Below are 19,860 nucleotides of genomic sequence, written 5' to 3'. Positions count from 1 at the left end.
TCACCCCAAAGCAATTCCACAACAGGCAAAAGGCAACAGGCAAAACTCAAGAAAAGTTTTGTTGACTTTTTTTATAGCAAAGGAAAGAGACTTTAATAATTACTCCAGTAAGTTATTTATGGTACGTGCTTTATGCAGTTATCCTACTTGAAGAAATTCTTCTAGTTAAGAAGGCAGGTTGTTTGCTCTAGCTTAAGCAGCTTGGACTTGTAGTTTTAATACTAATGGATTTATTCCATGTGCTCTGTGTAGTTGAACCAAGCAAGAACTTAGCATTTGTATGCTAATTTATTTGAGATTTTAAAAAATGTGTATATACTTGTAGGTCAAGGGAGTGGATGAAATTAACTAGAATTTTATGACTTACCTAAGTGCATGCATGACTTAAAGTCTTCAAGTTCACTAGCATTGCAGAAATTGAAGTGTAACAAAGTGTGTTTACTCAAGGACCTAGTGTAGCCATGGGTCCCTGTATTGGAAGTCAAAGACCGTTAGTTGTACTAAAAATTAACTATGCTGATGCTAAAAATACTGAGACTGATGTGAGAGCTTCAGTGTGATGGCTAACTGGGCTTCCGTGAGATGGGGTATACCACTCTTCTGTGCCATTTGAACAAGACACAGTGTGGCCTAATCAACACCTATATTCTTCCTCAACTTTGCATATAAGCCCGTATATCTGAGTAAAAACTTAAGTATCTTTTACTTATATACACACTAGTAAAAGAATAACAATTTAAATACTCTATACAGGTAATATAGTATAGAAATAAAAACTTAAAATGGCATCTTCTGTGGTAGTGAGCCCTCCCTGTTCAGGACCAGCCTGTGTTGAGTGCAAAAAACATATGTTCATTGACTTGAAAACACTTTAAATTCTTCTGCCAGGGATCACAATCGGTAATTGGTGAACCATAACCAGGAATTTCCAGAAAGATGGCTAGTGTTTTTCCTGTCAGTGATGAAATGTCAATCTAGAGTTCTAAATTACCTTGTCTGTGTACTTGGCTATGAAGAGATGGTGTCATAGCTAAGTTGGCACTGGGGTTGTGGGTGTGGTACATGGACTGCTAATTTCTAGGTCATGTAATGGGGCTGCTATTCTATTCATTTGAATCAGTAAGACATACTGTAAGATTACAAGAGGCATGGCCAGGGATGGTTGTGCACACTTAATTCTAGCATTCAGGTCCATCTTTGAGTTCCGGGCCAGCAGAGTTAAGAAAAAAAAAAAGTGGTCAGAAATTGTTGTTTTAAGCACAAAGAAATTGCATTTATGCACTTACTATAAGATCAGCACACTATTAGGACTGCATGTATCTCAGTTACTTGAAATTTGTATTAGCTCTCAAGGTCTTGCCCTATAGCCTAGGATGTCCTTGATTTGAGGTCCTCCTACCTCACCTGAATAGTTTGGATTCTAGGCATGTGCCACTGTACTTGGATGAGCTTTTGGTTTTGAATTGTAATTACCTTACAGTTTTAGGCAAATGTTGAGAAGCTATGTTCAAAGCTACTTTTTTTGTTTGTTTTTGAGACAGTCTCATACAGCCAAAGCTTCCTTGGATTTACCTTGTAGCCATGGGTGACCTTGAATTCTTGATTCTTCTGCCTCTGTCTCCCAAGAGCTGGGATTGTAGGCATATACCATCATACCTGCCTTCAGAGCTACTTTACAATTTTTAAAATTTATTTTTGATAGTTTCACATACATATTTTTTGATTATGTTTACCATCACCTCCTCTTATCCCTTTTACACTCCTGCCAAACCCTTTCTTCCCTGCAGTATGTTCCCTTTCCTTCCTATCTGTCTGTATGTCTATTTGTCCGTCCATCCATCCATCCATCCATCCAATCTAATCTAATCTATCTATCTATCTATCTATCTATCTATCTATCTATCTATCTATCCATCCATCCATCCAATTCACTGGGTAACTAGGGTTGCTTGCATGATTTTGCAGACAGAGCAGCACTGATGTGACTGTCCCATACAAGTAATTAACTTCTCGGAGTATGAACAGCTTCCAGGGTTATACCACTGAAGAAAGTGACTCCTTTCCCTTAGCAGCTGCCAATTACCAGTAGCTCCTCTTCTGGGAATAGTGGGGCCTCGTGATCTCGCCATGATCCTTGATGGGATTTTTTTATTATTATTAATTTAGAGAAATGGTGTGTGTGTGTGTGTGTGTGTGTGTGTGTATGAGCCATGGTGTGCATGTGGAGATCAGAAGACACTTGTTGGAGTTGGTTTTCTCTTGCTAGTAGAGATCAAATCCTGGTCATCAGGCTAATGTGGCAAGCACTTTCCCTTGGGTACTGTGATGGGATGTTGGTGGGCCCAGTCATGTGCAGTCCTACCCACAGTGTCTATAGTTCATGAGATCATGATGACCATGTTATATACAGTTTTTATAGCCCCCATCCCCATCTTCTTGCTCTTAACAGTTTTTCTGTTCCTTCTGTCATGTGCTCTTAGCCTCGGAGGGCCAGATTATGAATGTTCTGCTTACGGCTGAGCACTCAGCAATTATTTATTCCCACATTTTCACCAGTTAGGAGTCTCTGCCTTAATTGACACCACTGAAAAAAGAAACATCTCTGTCCAAGGCTGAGAGAACTCATTTATGAATATAACAGATTTTAAAGGCAATTTGACATGTTCATTTAGCAACAAAATATCAGTAAGCTCCCTCCTAAGGCTCATGACCTTTACAGCCTGGGGCTTTAGCAACAAGAGCAACACTCCCCACCCGCACCCACAAACAGGGTTATAGTATCAGACATGAATTCCTTCATGCAGAGTGAGTCTCAAAACCAGAGTGTAGTTGGCCACAATTGCATCAAGAGCACATTTTGCCTGGCAGTGAGATATTGTAGCATGCAGAGTCTCCAGCCGGGTAAGGCAGTGGTGAGTCTCATCCCACTCCCACCAATATCTGCGGAACAACTTGCCCTACTGGAAAAGCTAGCCAGCTGGGAGATATTTGTTGATATCGCTGTGTCCTGCCCCCAAAGTGTGTGATGTTTTCAGTACTGTCTCACTGAGTTATGGTGAGTAGTCAAGAACAATGATTATTTGTATTCAATGATAATTCAAATAATGTGTTATTTGAAAGTTTCCTGAAACTTCTGAATGACAGGTCATAGGGAGGTATCCCACACAGAATGGACTTTTAAACAATGTAGTCTACGCTGAAATTTTACTGAGTAAAGAGAAGAAAAAATCATTTACAACAAGCAAATTGCTAAGAAAAATGCTGCAGATTATACCTTTTCCTTTAGAAGAGCTCAGTTACCATGTTCCTGTGGAACTTTCTTGGCCAAAAAGGTCATATTCTTTGTAAAGGACGTAAGCTTTTAAGAGATTGGGCAGCGGAAGAAATGACATGAAGACAGGGCAGCGCAAACGTAATCGTCCCATACACTTCCGGATCTTAAGGCGGCACAGATGTTGTAGAGAACGGGGATTGGCTAAGACAAAAAGAAAGAATTGCTTTGGTTTTTTTTTTTTTTTTTCTTTTTTTTTCTGGTGAGCCGAGGGCTTAGTTGACAAATGTTTTTGATATCTGTGTTTACAAGGTTTATATTTGGCATCCCTGTCATAGGGAAACAGCTTTTCAGTCCTTCTCATGGCCTTCTATGCAGACAGTTTCAGAACTACATCAGTTGTGAGTCTGGCTTATGAGACTCAAGTCCTTCAAGTTCCTAAATATTGGCTCTCTGTCCTATCTCTTGGGATTAGTTAAAAGCTCAAAGATCACCCCAGGAGAAATGAACTAAAAGAAAATCTTATTAATTTGATCTAAGTGAACAAATCCATATAGAAGAGTGTCACTTTAATATGCTACGAGGTTAGAATGTAGCATTCCTTCTTGCTCTTGCTATGTATAACTTACAGTTCCTGGGTGTAAATTGATCCATAGCCATTAGGTTGTTTACCTACCTACAAAGTCATTAGATTTCATTTGCTGGAAAGTGATGATAAACACACATTAATTGTGGTTATGAATAGCACCATTTTAAAGGAATAATATTTTTCTATTCTTTTTTTAGGTCAACCTTCTAATCAGAAGTGTTCTAAAAATAAAATAACACACTTAGTGTTTTGGTAAGAATTTTCTATGAGAACGATACTCACTCAAGATTAAATGTATTTCTGGCCAGACCTTTTGTTTTTCCAGCACAGCTTTCAATTTTGAACAAATTTGAACTTGATCAACATAATCAAGCATTACACGAACAACTTTCCCAGAGAGATGCTGTAGCCATGACAAAGTTATGACTTCACAAAACTGGGAGGAAAACAAGCAGAAAACAAAGGACAATCAGCACTGAGCACCATGGTTGAGCAGAGTAACAGAGTGTAAACTGTCATGAGCTAAGCTCTGTCACCTGATTTCAGTGTGGCCTCAGACCCTCACATGAGGCAGTGAGTGGCAGGTTGTGCTGTATGGTTGTCACTTGATTTGCTGCAACCAAGATTGCCTTGCCACTAGCCATGACCTTTTGGCAGGTCTAGCCACTAGATGTGAATGGGAGTCCGAGTAGCTACCCATACCCTTAAAGAAAAGCAAGAGACAGGCAGCCATCGGGGCGGCTGGAATGTGGGAGTGTGTTTCTCCTGTTAAACACGAAGCTATGACACGATGTGCTTGGAAGATTACTTACTTCTGGTTCTATTTTTTTTAAAAATCATTTGTTTATGTATGTGCATGTGTGCGTTCATGCGTGAACATGTATTGAGGTCCGAAGACAATGTTACAGGGTTAGTTATCTCCTTCCATTGTGGATTCCAGGGATCAAACTCGGGTCATTAGGCTTGGTGGTAAGCACCTTAACTTGGTGAGCCATCTTGCTAACCCTGCTTTTGTTTTTCTGTGTCTTACTGAGTCCTAATGTGTTGCTCAGGCTGGTGTTAAGTAATGCCTTCTGAGTAGATGGGGCCACGTGTATGCCTTCCTACCCAGATGCTACTTTACCAAAGCTTTTAGTATTTTTTTGCATTTTTTTATTTATAACCTAGATCTGATTCTGATGCTTGAACAATGACAATTTCTGTCTTTAAATAATTTATGTGCCTTTAGACAAAATGCCCAAATGAGAATTGAAGTCGTACTTTATGAACTGTTTAGAAAATAATACCAGATGGTATATGTTTAAATGCCTAATCAGTGCACAAAGTAACTCCTACACCAATTACCTAAAATAAAACCTTTCACTTCATCAAACTGTTTCAAAGTCTCCCATTCATCATCCTGTTTTCAAATTTTGATAATATAAATTCAGGTATGTATAAAACATCCATTATGTGCCAAGCACAGACTTAAAAGCCCATAAACAAATGACCAGGAGCTGATGCTCATATATCTATGAAGGGGCAAAAGAATTAAAATGATAATTGTAGATGAATGCTATAAAAGAACCAATCTCCACAATAAGAGGGTGATTGAGAGAAGGACATACTTAAGGCGGCCAGGGAAGGGCCTCTGGGAGAGGACACTTGCAGTGAGACTTGGAAAGTAGAATTAAGCCTTGGAAAAACTTGAAGGTGAGGGAGATGGCAGAGGCGGTAAGGCAAAGTGAAGAGGCGCTGTGTGTGTGGGGGGTCTGTCCTCATCAAAAGGATGGCCAGAGGAAATGGAGTGATCAGAGCTGAGAGCTAAAGGAGATAAGGAAAGAAACCCAGTGATCATAGTATGGAGAACTTAGAAAAATTTTAGCTAAATAAATCATTCAAATAAAAAGTAGCCAGAATGCAAGACTGTCCATTCTTTTTTTTTTTTTTTTTTTTTGGATTTTCGAGACAGGGTTTCTTCGTGTAGCCCTGGCTATCCTGGAACTCACTCTGTAGACCAGGCTGGCCTCGAACTCAGAAATCTGCCTGCCTATGCCTCCCAAGTGCTGGGATTAAAGGTGTGCGCCACCACTGCCCGAAGACTGTCCATTCTTTAAAACCTTGCTTTTGGGTTGAACTTGTGAAATATCTTCATAGTTATGGCTGAAGTCACTTTCTTCTCTGAATTGTTTCTGTACTTTTTACATCTTCCCACTGTTGGGTTTAGTTATTTTATGGTATCAGAATCTTACAAACATGAGCTTTTCCAAGGGCACATCATGTCTATTGTTACAGTTCTAAGGCTACAAGATAATAAATGTTTAGGTAATACTAGCAGTACTGTAGGCTTACCATAGTATCTTTAATAACTGTAGATGTCCAGCCTTCAAAAGTACAAAGCCGATGAACCCTTTCCCCATGAGGACAGTCAAAACATCGCTCAGTGTCATAGCCATAGTTTAACAGCATCCTGAGCATGACTTCGTCTTTCAGTGTGTATTGCAGTGCTGATGGGAAATGCAAAGGGTTAACTCGACAGAAGTAATTAACATTGGCCCCATGCCTCAGTAATAGACTTATGAGCTCATAGTTGCCCATCCTGAGAGCTATCTGTAGGCAGTTGACTGGGTCTTGATTAGGTAGAGCTCCAGCACTCAGAAGCAGCTTAACTGAAGAGAGGTCACCATTTGAAACGGCAAAATACAAGGCTGACTTCCTTTGATCGTCATAATGTTTACGGATTCTCTGATCCAGCATGAAATTCACATCAAATCCAGCCTGAATGAGAAGCTCCAGGCATTGGGGGTGCGCCCCCGCTGCTGCGCAGTGAACTGGACTGATCCCACTCTTCTTGATGGCCGCGATATCTGTGACTGGGACCAATACCTTTAGAGCTCTGAGGAAGAATTTCAAAGTGCACTTTAGGTTGTTATGGTGCAGAGTTAACCTGCTTATGATACTATTATCCCTACATTGAATGCTACGTTTATCAGGCAGTATTGAAGGCCTCTAACAGAAGTGGGAGTTCCTTCATTAAGAAACTCAGATGTCAAGTACAATTTAGTAGAACCACTCTTTTAGGTTAAAAACTCTGAAGTAGCTCAGTCATCTGAGACCCAAGACTTTCTATATTTCCAAATAATCAAACAAGGGGCTGGAGAGATGGCTCAGCAGTTAAGAGCACTGACCGCTCTTCTGAAGGTCCTGAGTTCAAATCCCAGCAAACCCATGGTGGCTTACAACCACCTGTAACAAGCTATGACTCCCTTTCTGGAGTATCTGAAGACAGCTACAGTGGACTTACATATAATAATAAATAAATCTTTTAAAAAAAACACAAACTAGTTATTTCCTGTTATTTACAATTACAGAATTGAACTTACAGGAAATGGCCTTTGTCAGCTGCCACGTGAATGGGCAGGTGGCCTGAACTCTTAGGAATGTTGGCATCAGCCCCGTACTCTAGCAAGAGGCTCACAGATTCTGGGTCCCCTCCTCTAACAGCTTCAAGTAAAACAGAGGAAGAGTCAGAGGCCTGACTGTGAACGTCAGCTCCTGGAAAGAAGAAGTCTCGTTAGGCGGAGGTCCTTTTCACTGTATCACGTAAGCAACATTAATGTACCACTATGTCTGCTGAAAAGCAGTCGGGCTGGATAGAGGACTCAGCAGCTAAGAGCAACTGTTGCTCCTCCAGAGGACCAGGGTTTGGTTCCCAGCAACCATCAGTAACTCAACCTGTCCTCAACGGTAACTAGGAAGAACTAGAGTTACTAGGAACAGTCTCTAATAACTTAAAAATTACAAATGCCCCCTTTCATCAAAATACTCTTAGAAGACATGGCAAATATAGTTGCTTTTTTTTTCCCCCGGGACAGGGTTTCTCTCTGTAGTCTTGGCTATCTTGGAACTCAGTCTGTAGACCAGGCTGGCCTTGAATTCAGAAATCCACCTGCCTCTGCCTCCCAAGTGCTGGGATTAAAGGTGTGCGCCACCACTGCCTGGCAATATAGTTGCTTATTAATGCCACTGTCCATGCAAGTGAGTCATGGGTTAGGGTGGCTTTTATAAGAGACAGCCTAGAAAGAAAGCTGCCTTTTACCAAGTATTCCTACTGGAGTTCCAAGTGTCAAACAACATATTAAACTATACTGAAAGCCAACCAAAGTATTATTTATTAATTAATTATTAATTTATTTTATTTATTTTGGCTTTTTAAGACAGGGGTTCTCTGTGTAGCCCTGGCTATTCTGGAACTCATGCTGTAGACCAGGCTGGCCTCGAACTCAGAAATCTGCCTGCCTCTGCCTCCCAAGTGCTGGAATTAAAGGCATGTGCCACCATTGCCTGGCCTGAACTATTATTTAGAAACTACTTTTATCCCATGGTTTTCTTCCCCAACTAGTTTATATAGATAACACTTGAGAAAAGGGAGCACACATTTTATATCATCTTTGGTTCTTAGTGCTTTACTATAACAGGTGCTAATTGTTTTATTTTTATATTTATTTATGCACATGAGTGTTCCTCTGCATGTATGTGTATCCCATGCATGTTTGCTGCTCACAAAGGTCTGAAGAGGGCATCGAATCCCCTGAAACTGGAGTTACTGATTGTTGTGACTGGGAACCAAATCTTGGTCCACCTTTGCTTATAACTGCTGAGCCATCTCTCCAGCCCCTAACTTTGATAGCTACAAGGCTAAGTGTACCATGTTTGTCAGTTGTAGGGTAAGTGCCCTCTAGATCTAGGGCAGCGACTGGGAGGGGAGCTGAGAGGCGAAGAAAAGAAAGATGTGTGCATCGATGTCAGATGTTTCAGTGAAGCCGAGCACATTCTGAGCATCTTTATATCTCAATGGGAGGGTGTGCCTTTAGTTTAGAGCAGACTCCTTATCACAAGGGCTGTGCAAGACCTTGTTCCTAGAATATACTAAGCAATCTAATAGATGGTTTTCGAGTGTTAATTAAGTCCTAGTCCCTTTATCTGTATAAAAATTTCTAAACTTGGGGCTGGAGAGAGAGGGCAGTGGTTAAAGTGCTTGCTGCTCTTCCAGAAGACTGGAATTCAGTTTCAAGTTCCAGGTTGGATGGCTCACAACCACCTTCAATTCTAGTTGTGGGGGTCCAGTGCCATTTTCTAGCTTTCTGTGACACGTACACATTCATGGCATATACACACATAGAGACACATGTAATTAAAAATATTAGCCAGGCATTAGGAGGCAGAGACACACGGATCTCTGGATTTGGGGCCACCCTGATCTATATGGCAAACTCCTGGACAGCAAGAGCTACATAAAGAGATTCTGTTTCAAAATCAAAGATAAACAAAAGTAAAGAATTTCTAAACTTCACCACCAAGCTCAGAAGTAGGCTCTAATATTCTCTCACTTAATGGCACACAGCTAATAGACAAGAAAGGCAATTAGACTTGTGTGCACTTCTCCAGACCCAAGCTTCCTTTTTTGTTTTCTTTTGTTTGTTTTTTGTTTTTTGTGAGACAGGGGTTTTCTCTGTAACAGTCCTGGCTATCCTGGAACTAGTGCTGTAGACAAGGCTGGCCTGGAACTCACAGAGATCTGCTTACCTCTGCTTCCCAAGTGCTGGAATTAAAGGTGAGAGCTATCACAGCACGTAGCTGCTGTGGCCACACAGGGTGGCAAAACAATGTGATTTAGAGTCAGATATGGCTTCAAATCCTGGCTCACTGGCAAATGAGCGCTCAACCTGCTCAACCAGCAAATGCTAGTTCACCTGAAGGGTAAAAGCTTTAAGAGCTGTTGGTGTCCCTCCATCTCTGTGTTTAAGTCAGTAAGCCTAAGCAAAGGATTACTCTTAGGCTAGGGATGCAATTTATTATTAGAGTTCTTGCTTAGAATACAGAAGGCTTTTGCTTAAACCCTAATAAAACACATCACAGAGACACAGAGACACAGAGACAGACGAGACCCCTTTCTTCAAAGATGACAGGGCTCGTGTTTACTTTTTGACTTTCTAGTGAGTAACTTTAGATGTCTCTTAGACCACATCATGCTAAAATTCAACAGTATTTGTTGGAGATCTGCTTCCTATATAGAAAAGAAGTATACAAAGTACAGGCTGCTCTGTAATAGAAGGGACTCTGTCAGGTATTGCAAACCTGAACTACACATTACTAAAAACCAAAGCTCTGGGCTGGTGAGATGGTTCAGTAGGTAAGAGCACACTGACTGCTCTCCCGAAGGTCCTGAGTTCAAATCCCAGCAACCACATGGTGGCTCACAACCATCCGTAATGAGATCTGACTCCCTCTTCTGGTATGTCTATATAATAATAATAATAATAAAACAAAACAAAACAAAAAAAAAACAACCAAAGCTCCAGGGCATAAGGAGAAAGAAGATAATTACATTGTTGTGGTCTTTATTAGATCTGGGTACGAGGTAGCTTATTTGGAAAAAAGCTATAGATGCACTGTGTCATTGGACACGTTAATGATGATTTCAGTGATCTGTATATTTTCTGAGCTGTGTCCATGCTAGTTAAACCACAATCTAGAATCATTATAACCGTGCTTCGATAAGAGAATGGGTGTTTTGGAAGAAGTGCTGTAACTGGTGATTTTTAAAAATTAAACCAAAGTGCAGGAATGTTAACATTTCTTCTAGGTTCTGCCAAAAGAGAGGGGAAAGCGAGAGCGAGAGAGATCGAGATCTTAAAATCAACAATAAGAATCCCTAAAGCCTCACCCTTGGATCTCAGTACCCTTTCCCCCAACCCCCAATCACCCATCAGGCAAGCCTTGCCTTTCTGCAGTAATAGTTGCATGATCTCAGTGTGTCCACCTTGAGCAGCAAGGGCAAGAGGCGTGAATCCGTAGGAGCTCCGTGCATCCGGGTATGCTCCGGAGCTCAGCATCAGCTTTACCATTTCCTGTCTGCCTAGCTTGGCAGCTTCATGGAGAGCTGTCCTCTCATTGGCACATCGAAGATTGACATCTGCTCCGTGGCTAATCAGCAAGGTGGCCACGTCGTAGGAGTCTCTCAGAACAGCTGGGGGATTGTGAGGTGGACGTTATGGCAATACAAGGTAAGTGTTACATTAGCTGGTGCCCTTTAGCTTTTTGTTTTTTGTTTTTGGGTTTTTGAGCCTTGATTTCCAGACCAGGCTGGCCTCAAACTCACAGAGATCCACCTGCCTCTGCCTCCCAAGTTCTGGTATAAGGCATGCACCACTACCACAGTTACCTGGCCTGCCCCTCAGCATCCTAAGAGACTCTCTCCCTCGTCCCCGTGCTCCAGCATTCTGTGTTTAGGAAGCACATTTTTTTGTTTTTGTTTTTCGAGACAGGGTTTCTCTGTGTAGCCCTGGCTGTCCTGGAACTCACTCTGTAGACCAGGCTGGCCTCAAACTCAGAAATCCACCTGCCTCTGCCTCCCAAGTGCTGGGATTAAAGGCGTGCCCTGAGTCTTAAGACACTGGTAGCTGCTGAGAAGGAAAACCTTAAAGTCAACACAGACCATCTCTGCAAAACAGACGGATGAGCACGATGGAATTTACATATGCATAGGCGAATGGCAGAGCTCACCGGAAGTGAGGGTTTGGACCTGGTTTCCAAAGTGTGGCGTACAGAATACTCCCTGAGGTTCTTTGCAGTTAGCAACAACCAAAACAAACAAAAGCAAGTGCAGGCCTGGACCTGCGCAGCACCGCAGTCAGAGAGAATGAAGAGAAGGCAGAGTTCCTGAGAGGAACTGGCTTCCCACCATTGTGAGAGCCTTCAGAGTTTAATGTGTGTTTGTTTTTAACATGAGACTTTTACACACACTTATCACACAGACACCGGAGGTTTTGAGAGGGTAGACCTGACCTGTGGTTCTTGTACATCCTGAGTTGTACAAACCTTCTCAGAAGTTGTACACAGCCTTCTCAGAAGAGGCTTCTGGGCGCAGTGTTGTTTTTCTATGAATGGAAAGACTCAGAGCCCAGCAGCGCCATGCTGGTAAGAATTGCGTTCGTGCTGGGTTAGAGGGCCAGATTAGAATTCTCTACCTTTCCCAACTATCTTTGTTCTTACTCAGAGGATTTTTCTGTCTTAAATTTTTCTTCCTTGGGACAGATTTTCAAAATCCATGCTAGCTTTTAACTCACTATGTGACCCAGATTGGCCTCAAAGTCAAGAATGCTTGGTTGTAAATGAAAGACACCACACCCAGCTAGCTACAAGTTAGAGAGCAGGTTTTTGTGTGTGATCAGTGGGGCCAAATTGTCAAAATTAACAAAAAATGCGGGCATGGAGGGGCCACGACTCTTCGTCAAAGACAATGTTGTATGCGCTCACCTGTAAGAAGAGGGGAATTGCCTTCAGAATTCTTAGCATTTGCATTGCAGCCACGGAGAAGGAGGAAATGGGCATTTTCCAGGAGGCTACTGCTGACAGCCAAAAAAAGTGGGGTTTCGCCGTTACCGGTGGTTCGTTCCCAAGTGCTGGGTTTGGAAGCTGAAATAAATTCATCACACCACACAGGTTCAGAGGAAGAAATAAATGTATTCCTCGGAAGCATCGGGGGAAGGGGAGGAGTTTACCGTTCAGGGTTATTTCTAAGATGTTCTTGTTTAACTGCACTGCTGCCTTATGCAGAGGAAGCCAGCCATTCCCATCGGCTTCATCAAAGGCAGGATGGTACTTGGCAAAATGTGCCAGAGCATCTTCCTTACCTAGTGACAGGGAAAACCAAAGAGATTCACATTTGGCGCCCACAGGAGGCCCGCACGCTTCTGAAGTCTACCACCAAAGCCAGTGTGAATGAGCAGAATCCAAGCACCGGCTTCAACGACAGGCACCTTTCAACGTCCTAGGACAGGCACTGAAGCTTCGCACTCCGCATTTCTCACCGCCCAGGCCCAGGGGCATCCCTAGCTCTGTCTACGCAGGAACTGTGGCATTCTTTGATAGGTTACTCTGAAATATTTTCTCCCAGAAAAGACCGCTTCAGTCTCTGGATCCCCCAATGTCCAGTCTGCAATAGAACCTGTTTCCACGCTTTTGGAAGGAAATGCCACCGCTACCGTACCTCGCCACAAGCTGGACAGGAAGAGTACTTAACTGTCTCGATTGCTTCAGCTATCTTCTTATAGTCATCACTCGGAAAGGAATGGGATCTGCACAGAAAAAAAAAAGGCAATTATAAATCTAACATTTCTGATTGAAACCCGAGGCAGCTGCAGGCACTCAGGAGTGAGCTCTAGTGTGAAGCAACCAAGGAGCCCCTAATAGAGTCACTTGCCACAAAGGTGGGGGGGCAGCTTAGCATTAGCGAGCTGGCCTAGCATGCACAACGCCTTGGGTTTGATCCCCAGTGCATACACTCATGCACACCCCCACATGCTCACGTATGTGTGCGAGACAGAGAGAGAGAGAGAGAGAGAGAGAGAGAGAGAGAGAGAGGTGGGGGAGGGAGAGAGAGGGAGAGAGAGAGATTCCATTTGTAAAATGTAGTATGTTGTTCCTTAACACATTTTAGGGAAACTGCCCTCCCACACCTGCAATTCCTTATTACAGCTTTTGGGAGGCAAGGAAACGAGTCTACAGGGGAGCCCAGAACACAGAATATGCCGTCAATAAATGTTGCAAATCTGACTCAAACCCACCTGAGATTGAAATACCATTGTACAACATGGAAAAACTGATAGTTACTCTATGACTTACAAACTATTATTGCTAAAAAAAAAAAAAAAAAAACCCATACATACATAACCAGAGTGTGAGCTTTAAAATGTCCCCAGAGTCAGAATTCTCTCTCAGGAAACAGACAGTTTAAATTATACTGTTATAAAAATATCTAAACATTAAAGCTTTGTCTATGAAATTTTAAATGTCAAGATGGGGTCTCACTGTGTAGCCCAGAGCTGCTTCATTTGCCTGCTTCATTTCTGCCTCTGCAGGGACCACAGGCATGCACTGCTGTGCCTGAATTGAATCCTAGATTCTTTTCTCCGATTACTCAGTTGAGTTTAGACATTAACATGCGTCTTTAACATTTAAGACTGTGTTAATGGGCTTGCTGCTATGTTAGTGTCCATACGTTCTGTAAGAAGCTACCACAGTCTTACTGCTACCTTACACAGTTCTCTGGTTCTGGATCCCTCCTGTGTGTGTGTGTGTGTGTGTGTGTGTGTGTGTGTGTGTGTGTGTGTGTGTGTGTGTGTATGAAAGACTAGAGGTCAGTATCTGCTGACTTAACTGATTCTTCATGTTTTTTTGAGAGGAGGTCTCTCACCTGGATCTCAACAGTTCAGCCAGATTGGCTGTTGGCTGGCCAAAACCCCAAGCACTGAGGTTACAGACATACACCACGGTTTATGTGGGTGCTGGGGATACGAACTCAGGATTTCATGTTTGTACAGCAAACACTTTATCCAGTCCCCACTCTAGATTTGCTTTGTTATGTAAATGATTTATGTATTTTATGTAAATGAGTAAACTGTTACTCTCTTCAGACACAGCAGAAGAGGACATCAGAGATCCCATTATAGATGGTTGTGAGCCACCATGTGGTTGCTGGGATTTGAACTCAGGACCATTGGAAGAGCAGTCAGTGCTCCTAACCGCTGAGCCATCTCTCCAGCTCTCCCACTCTAGATTTCTAACACCAACAAGTGCCTGACCCAAACAGCAGTCTTTCCTAGGTATCGTGCAAATTTTGAAGTTTAATAGATGAAATTTATGTGATGATTACAATCTCAATTTCCGTGAAACATTTCCATACTGTACTTAGTCTAAATCTCTTACACTTTTCAGAACAAAATTATTAATTCAAAATCAGTTACTTGGTGGTGCATTTTAAAACCACAATCGGAGGACAGGACAACCTAAGAAGTCTGATTTCTTTATAAAACTTTAGGATGTAAGTATTATTTTAGTCATCACCCTAAAGTAAGCACCAGTGTGTAGGAACAGTGTGGTAAAAAGAAAGCTCAGAGTGTGTCAGATTGCCTGGACTTCCTTAGCTGAGTGGGCTTGAGTAAGTTACTCTTGTGTGCCTCAGTTTCCTTATTTCTAAATGGGAAAAATAGCAGCACCTCCCATAGGGAAGTGATGAGACTTAACATGTGAGTTAAATAGTTATGAAGTACATGGCAGACTGTGATCACACCATGAGTTTGCTACATAGAGAAAATACAACAGGATGGTGGAGAGATGGCTCAATGACCAAGAGCATGGACTGCTCTTATAGGGGATCGGAGTTTGGTTCCCAGAACACACACCAGGCAGTTCACCCTCACCCATAACTCCAGCTCCAGGGCCATCTGATGCCTGTGGCTTCCACAAGCACCCGCACTCACAAGCATAAATCCGCACCAGACACAGACATCCAAAATACAAAATAAATCTTTAAAAATCCTGTAGGTCTGATGCAATCCGTCATCCATACTTAATTGTCAGATCATGTAAGGTTAAAAAACACCCTGTGTCACCTGAGCAGGTAGAGGTTGCTATGCCAACCAAATTGGGCTTGTCACCCTAGGTGGAAAAAGTGGTTTCAACCTCATGGGTGTTGGCGTTGGTGATTAGAAAGCTGGCTGTGCTTGACTGTGAACCACCCATATCCAGGTGACAGAGGTTCCTATACCATTTAGAGACCTGGGGGCTGCTTCTACTCTAACCCACCTACACAGACATCAGTCTTTTCTGAGGTTACCATCCCTCCTTTGGATCTTCGTAGATGAAGACTGGGCTCCTCGCCTGCCTCACTAAGATGATCATCTACGTGTCTCACTTAGATTCATGTGTCACTTAGACCCCACAGGACAATTGTGATATGGCCCTCCCTGGCTCACAGAGACTGGGTTCATTCCTTCCTTCTGGTTTCAGTGAGCATCTTCTCACCCAGGTGTTGCCCTCCAGCAACTCTTTTCTTCTTTAAAGATTTATTTTTGTTTATTATTTATACAGTGTTCTGCCTGCATGTATGCCTGCAGGCCAGGAGAGGGCATCACACGCCAGTATAGATGGTTGGGAGCCACCCTGTGGTTTCTGAGAACTGAACTCAGGATGTCTTCACCGCTGAGCCAACTCTCCAGCCTCCTTACTAAATTTTCCAAGGTTTTTTGTTTGTGTGTTTGTGTGTGTGTGCATTTGGGCATCATGTCTTATACACGCTTAAGTTACAGTTATTCTCTGGGAAATGTAGCTCAGTGGTACAATGCATGCCTTGCATTTATGTGGCCTGGGGTTCAATTTCAACAACTACTGAAAAAGAAAAAGAAGACAGCCCCAGTCTTCCTGCCTGGCTTTCCCATCTGTGCTCGTGACATTAAGATCATGACTCCTCTCAATGGAGTGCTCCTTAATACTCATTGCTGAAGAGACAGCCATTACCTCTCATCTTCTGGAGTGGGCTGAGTTATTCCTGGCTTGTAAATATCCAGCAGACTCTGTTGGATGATGAGCTGTGTGTCAAAGTCAGCATCTGCGTCCTCGTCACTGCTGTGGTAGTCCATGTGAAGCTTGGCTAGGTAGATTTTCAAGTTGGAAGGAACTGAAATATTTTTTCCAGTTGTGAAAAGGCTTTTTCAACTGCTTAAAAATATAGGTGACATTTAGAAGACTTGATAGGATGGATGAATGAATGAAACACAAATTTTTAAAACAAAAGATACATTTAAAATTTCCCCATGATTTTAAGAGTTTTTGGATTGCCATAGACTCAGAAGTTTCTGTAAATACACATTTATTTAAAGCTTATTCAAGAAAATCTTCCTTTCATATGAGACTTAGGTTATAAATCGTTGCCAACAATATTCCAGAGGTTAATGTCTAAAAATATAAAGAACTGCAAAAAATTAAATGCCCAACCCCTCAAATGACCTACCTAGTCAGTGGCCAATGGAGTGTACAGACAGGCCTCAAAAGGAGAATTTCAGAGGGCCAGTGCACTGCCTACATAGTGTGGGAGGGGATATGCAGGCTTCCGGAGAAGGAAGACAGCCAAGCCTCATCCAGCACTGGAGGCTGCATCTCACAATGGCGGCAGCTTTAGGAAGATGTCCCTAGCAGCTCCAGAACTAACTAACCCCTTTCTGATTGGCTGTGATGCCTGAGCCACAGAAAGGATTTCATACTTGGTGCTGTTGCTTTTGATCATGCTGCCTGACAGATCATAAGTCCTTGGAGACCTACCTACAGTTGCTGTTTTACTAAATTGACATGTTGTCACACTGATTTCTAAATTTGTTTGTAATCATAGGTTTCTGCTGCTCTAATCTTGGCTACAGAAGCACCTGTTTGCAATGAGTGGTGATTAATATGGAGACTCATAAATGGTTTAAGTGTGGAGTATAAGCAAGTGGGTGGGTCATATGTCAACATTTCCCTTTCAAGGAACATTGAGGAAGAAGGGGCAGAGAGGATATAAGTGCTAGCAGATGAGGAGGAGGGTTGTAAGTGACTTTTGGACATGGTATGGCGGCTTCACGCATCAGTGCATAGCAGCTGTGGTTCTAGCATAAGGTCTACATAAAATGAAAACAGTCTAAATGCCAGCATAGGTTCAGGAGAGGCCTCGTGAGCCCCTGCAGCTAGCAGAGGAAGAGAATGTTACTTTCTTAGGGATGTTGTTTCTGGTAGGTTGCTCACACTGTAGGGGATGGGCCCACAAGCATGGACATAGCTTGGCAGGACTGATTGGGCTGTGGTGGTTTTTGATGGCAATAAACTAGAATAAGTAAAAATATTACAAACTGAAAAGCAACCAAATGAAAATGGTCGGTTATTATCAACTTTCTTAGCCATTAAGGAAATGCAAATTAAAACTGCTTTGTGGGGCTGAGGAGATGGAGCTCAGTTAGTACACACACACACACACACACACACACACACACACACACACACACGGACCTAAGTTTGCATCCCAGCACCCATATAAAAAGCCATGTGTAGCAGGGTACATCTCTAGCCATAGGCATCCAGGAGACAGGGCTAGAGACAGCTAGGTTCCTGGAACTTCCTCGTCAGCCAGTCTAAATTGGTGAGCATGGATTCAGTGAGGGACCTGGTACTAAAAAACTCAGGTGGGGTAGATCTCTGTGGCCTCCAAAAGAACACAGGCTACTGCCATTGACTTGGTTTTCTCGTGGCAACTCCTGGACAAGACCCTAAGATAAGCCTTTCACTGCAGTAAAAAACAAAACAAAATAAACAATAACAAAAAACACCAACAGAAAAGTCAATCTTCAACCAACTAGTACCATTCGTCCTTGCTGGCTAGCTTTCATAGCTTTCATTCTTTCCACATGCAAGAATTCGCAGCAGGTATAGTCACCCGCAAGAGACTGCCCAAGATCAAACCCTCCAGATTCAGTCATAGGTGCGCCAGGTGACTTCCAAGCCTCATCCCTCACTGCAGAACGATTGTAGCTGATATTTTCTAGGGGAGTAGAAATCTTTTTTTTTTTTTTTTAAAGATGTGACTACTGATTGGATTCCCATGCTCCAGTGGATGGTCTCACCCCCACCCCAAACACACACACACACATCAGGACATCGTTAACTGGACATGGCATGGACTTGGCCTGAAGCTGGGAGGAGGACATGTTGGGAGGAAATAGACAACCATTTCTCATTATATGCACCTATAAAAATGTCAATTATAAAGAAAATTTTAAAATAAGGTGGAGCACAACAGAGGAGTGTACACACCCCACATCAGCTTTTCCCTTTTACACACACACACACACATGTGCACACATGCACACATGCATACACACAGACACATAGATACACACCTGAACACACAAACACATGGGTGTGTGCATTCACAGGCTACATAAAAGTAGAAAGGGGACCACAGAGGAAATGGTCTTAAAGGGGGAAGGAGGGAGAGAAGAGAGCGATGGGATACATATATGAAAGCCAAAAGCAGAACTACACAGAGAAGGAAGGGGCTCCACCAGAGAGACAGGGACAGAGTATAATGACACGCACCTATGAAAATGCCATACTAAAATCCATTTGCCTGCTAACTTTAAAATGTAAAGCAAAGATGAATATAAATAATGTAAAATAACAACCCCCATTTGTAAATAAATAATTAAATGAAACTTTTAAAAGGATTTAAAAAAAAAAGCCCAGATCATTTTTGCAATGTTGAAAGTGTTTGTTATTGATTTATTTTAGACACAGCTGGTGAGTTTTTCTCAATGGTTATAGCACCCAAAAGATGATTTTTCCTGTACACAGTAAATGTTGCCTAAAATTCTGTTTTATCTAGTAAACACTGACAGTGACCATGCTGTGGGGATAAATACACTACAAAGAATAGGGACAGTAGCAGTTAAAACAGCCAGTGTATTAGACAAGATCTAAGTGATTTATAAAGTACATTACCGTTGTGATGTACTTAGATGTATATAGAATAGGCTCCAAAGACTAATTTTTACCTTTTTTTACATCCTCCAGGGCTGCTCTGAAGTTCCCATGTTGCAAGTTTATCTGGATCTCCACTCCCCTCTGGTGACCATTATAAATAGCTTTACTATAAATACTTGATCATAAGACAGTCTGGCATGTTCTCCTTGTTTTTCACATGTGGGTTTGGAAATATGACCTCTTTTCTTCATTGCTAGATTCATCAAATTTAAAAGATTTCATCCTCTTTGGGAAATAGAAAGCATTTGCTGGGTGTTGAGCATGAAAAAGAATTCATGTTCTTAAGACTAAGGGACATAGCCATTGGAAAACAGAATTTCTTTTCTTTCCTATTTTTTTTTTTTTTCCCGAGACAGGGTTTCTCTGTTTTGCCCTGGCTGTCCTGGAACTCACTCTGTAGACCAGGCTGGCCTCGAACTCAGAAATCCACCTGCCTCTGCCTCCCAAGTGCTGGGATTAAAGGTGTGTGCTACCACCGCCTGGCAGAATTTCTTAATTCAGAGGAACCAACAATTTTTCTCTGATGGCATTATCAAAAGTGACTTAACTGCTCATCCTAGTAGCACTGGCCCGTAACCCCAGCTACTGGGAAGGCTGAGGCAGGAAGAACCCT

At 42.3% G+C, this 19,860-nt stretch overlaps 1 protein-coding gene across 5 annotated transcripts; it reads right to left on the bottom strand.

Annotated features, from left to right (window-relative positions):
• Window positions 1-58: 58 nt before the first annotated feature.
• Asb14 (ankyrin repeat and SOCS box containing 14) lies at window positions 59-19,381 on the bottom strand. 5 transcript variants are annotated; one of them, XM_031362951.1, is made up of 11 exons: window positions 19,259-19,381; window positions 16,200-16,397; window positions 12,924-12,979; window positions 12,404-12,535; window positions 12,159-12,317; window positions 10,624-10,869; window positions 7,223-7,394; window positions 6,192-6,735; window positions 4,143-4,296; window positions 3,275-3,475; window positions 59-2,584 (listed from the first exon to the last, which is right to left on the bottom strand). In XM_031362951.1, the coding sequence occupies exons 2-10, from the start codon at window positions 16,319-16,321 to the stop codon at window positions 3,297-3,299; spliced, it is 1,764 nt and encodes a 587-aa protein (XP_031218811.1). In that variant the 5' UTR covers window positions 16,322-16,397; window positions 19,259-19,381; the 3' UTR covers window positions 59-2,584; window positions 3,275-3,296. The 5 variants fall into 5 exon arrangements, with proteins under 5 accessions (XP_031218811.1, XP_031218808.1, XP_031218807.1 ...); XM_031362948.1 differs by lacking the exon at window positions 59-2,584 and having other exon boundaries at window positions 2,606-3,475; window positions 16,200-16,400; XM_031362947.1 differs by lacking the exon at window positions 59-2,584 and having other exon boundaries at window positions 2,606-3,475.
• Window positions 19,382-19,860: the final 479 nt, after the last annotated feature.

The sequence above is a fragment of the Mastomys coucha genome, unplaced genomic scaffold (assembly GCF_008632895.1).
Source record: "Mastomys coucha isolate ucsf_1 unplaced genomic scaffold, UCSF_Mcou_1 pScaffold9, whole genome shotgun sequence".
Lineage (NCBI taxonomy): Eukaryota > Metazoa > Chordata > Mammalia > Rodentia > Muridae > Mastomys > Mastomys coucha.
This window is presented reverse-complemented; position numbering and strand designations above follow the sequence as displayed.

What these genes read in the sequence shown, in the direction of transcription:
- Asb14 (XM_031362951.1), bottom strand. Translation starts at nt 16,321, where the DNA reads ATGGACTACCACAGCAGTGACGAGGACGCAGATGCTGACTTTGACACA. An exon ending in AGCTGAAGCAATCGAGACAG is followed by an intron (nt 12,536 to 12,923) that starts TTAAGTACTCTT and finishes CCCTGTCACTAG; the next exon opens with GTAAGGAAGATGCTCTGGCA. An exon ending in CAGTTATTAAAGATACTATG is followed by an intron (nt 4,297 to 6,191) that starts GTAAGCCTACAG and finishes TTTTCCTCCCAG; the next exon opens with TTTTGTGAAGTCATAACTTT.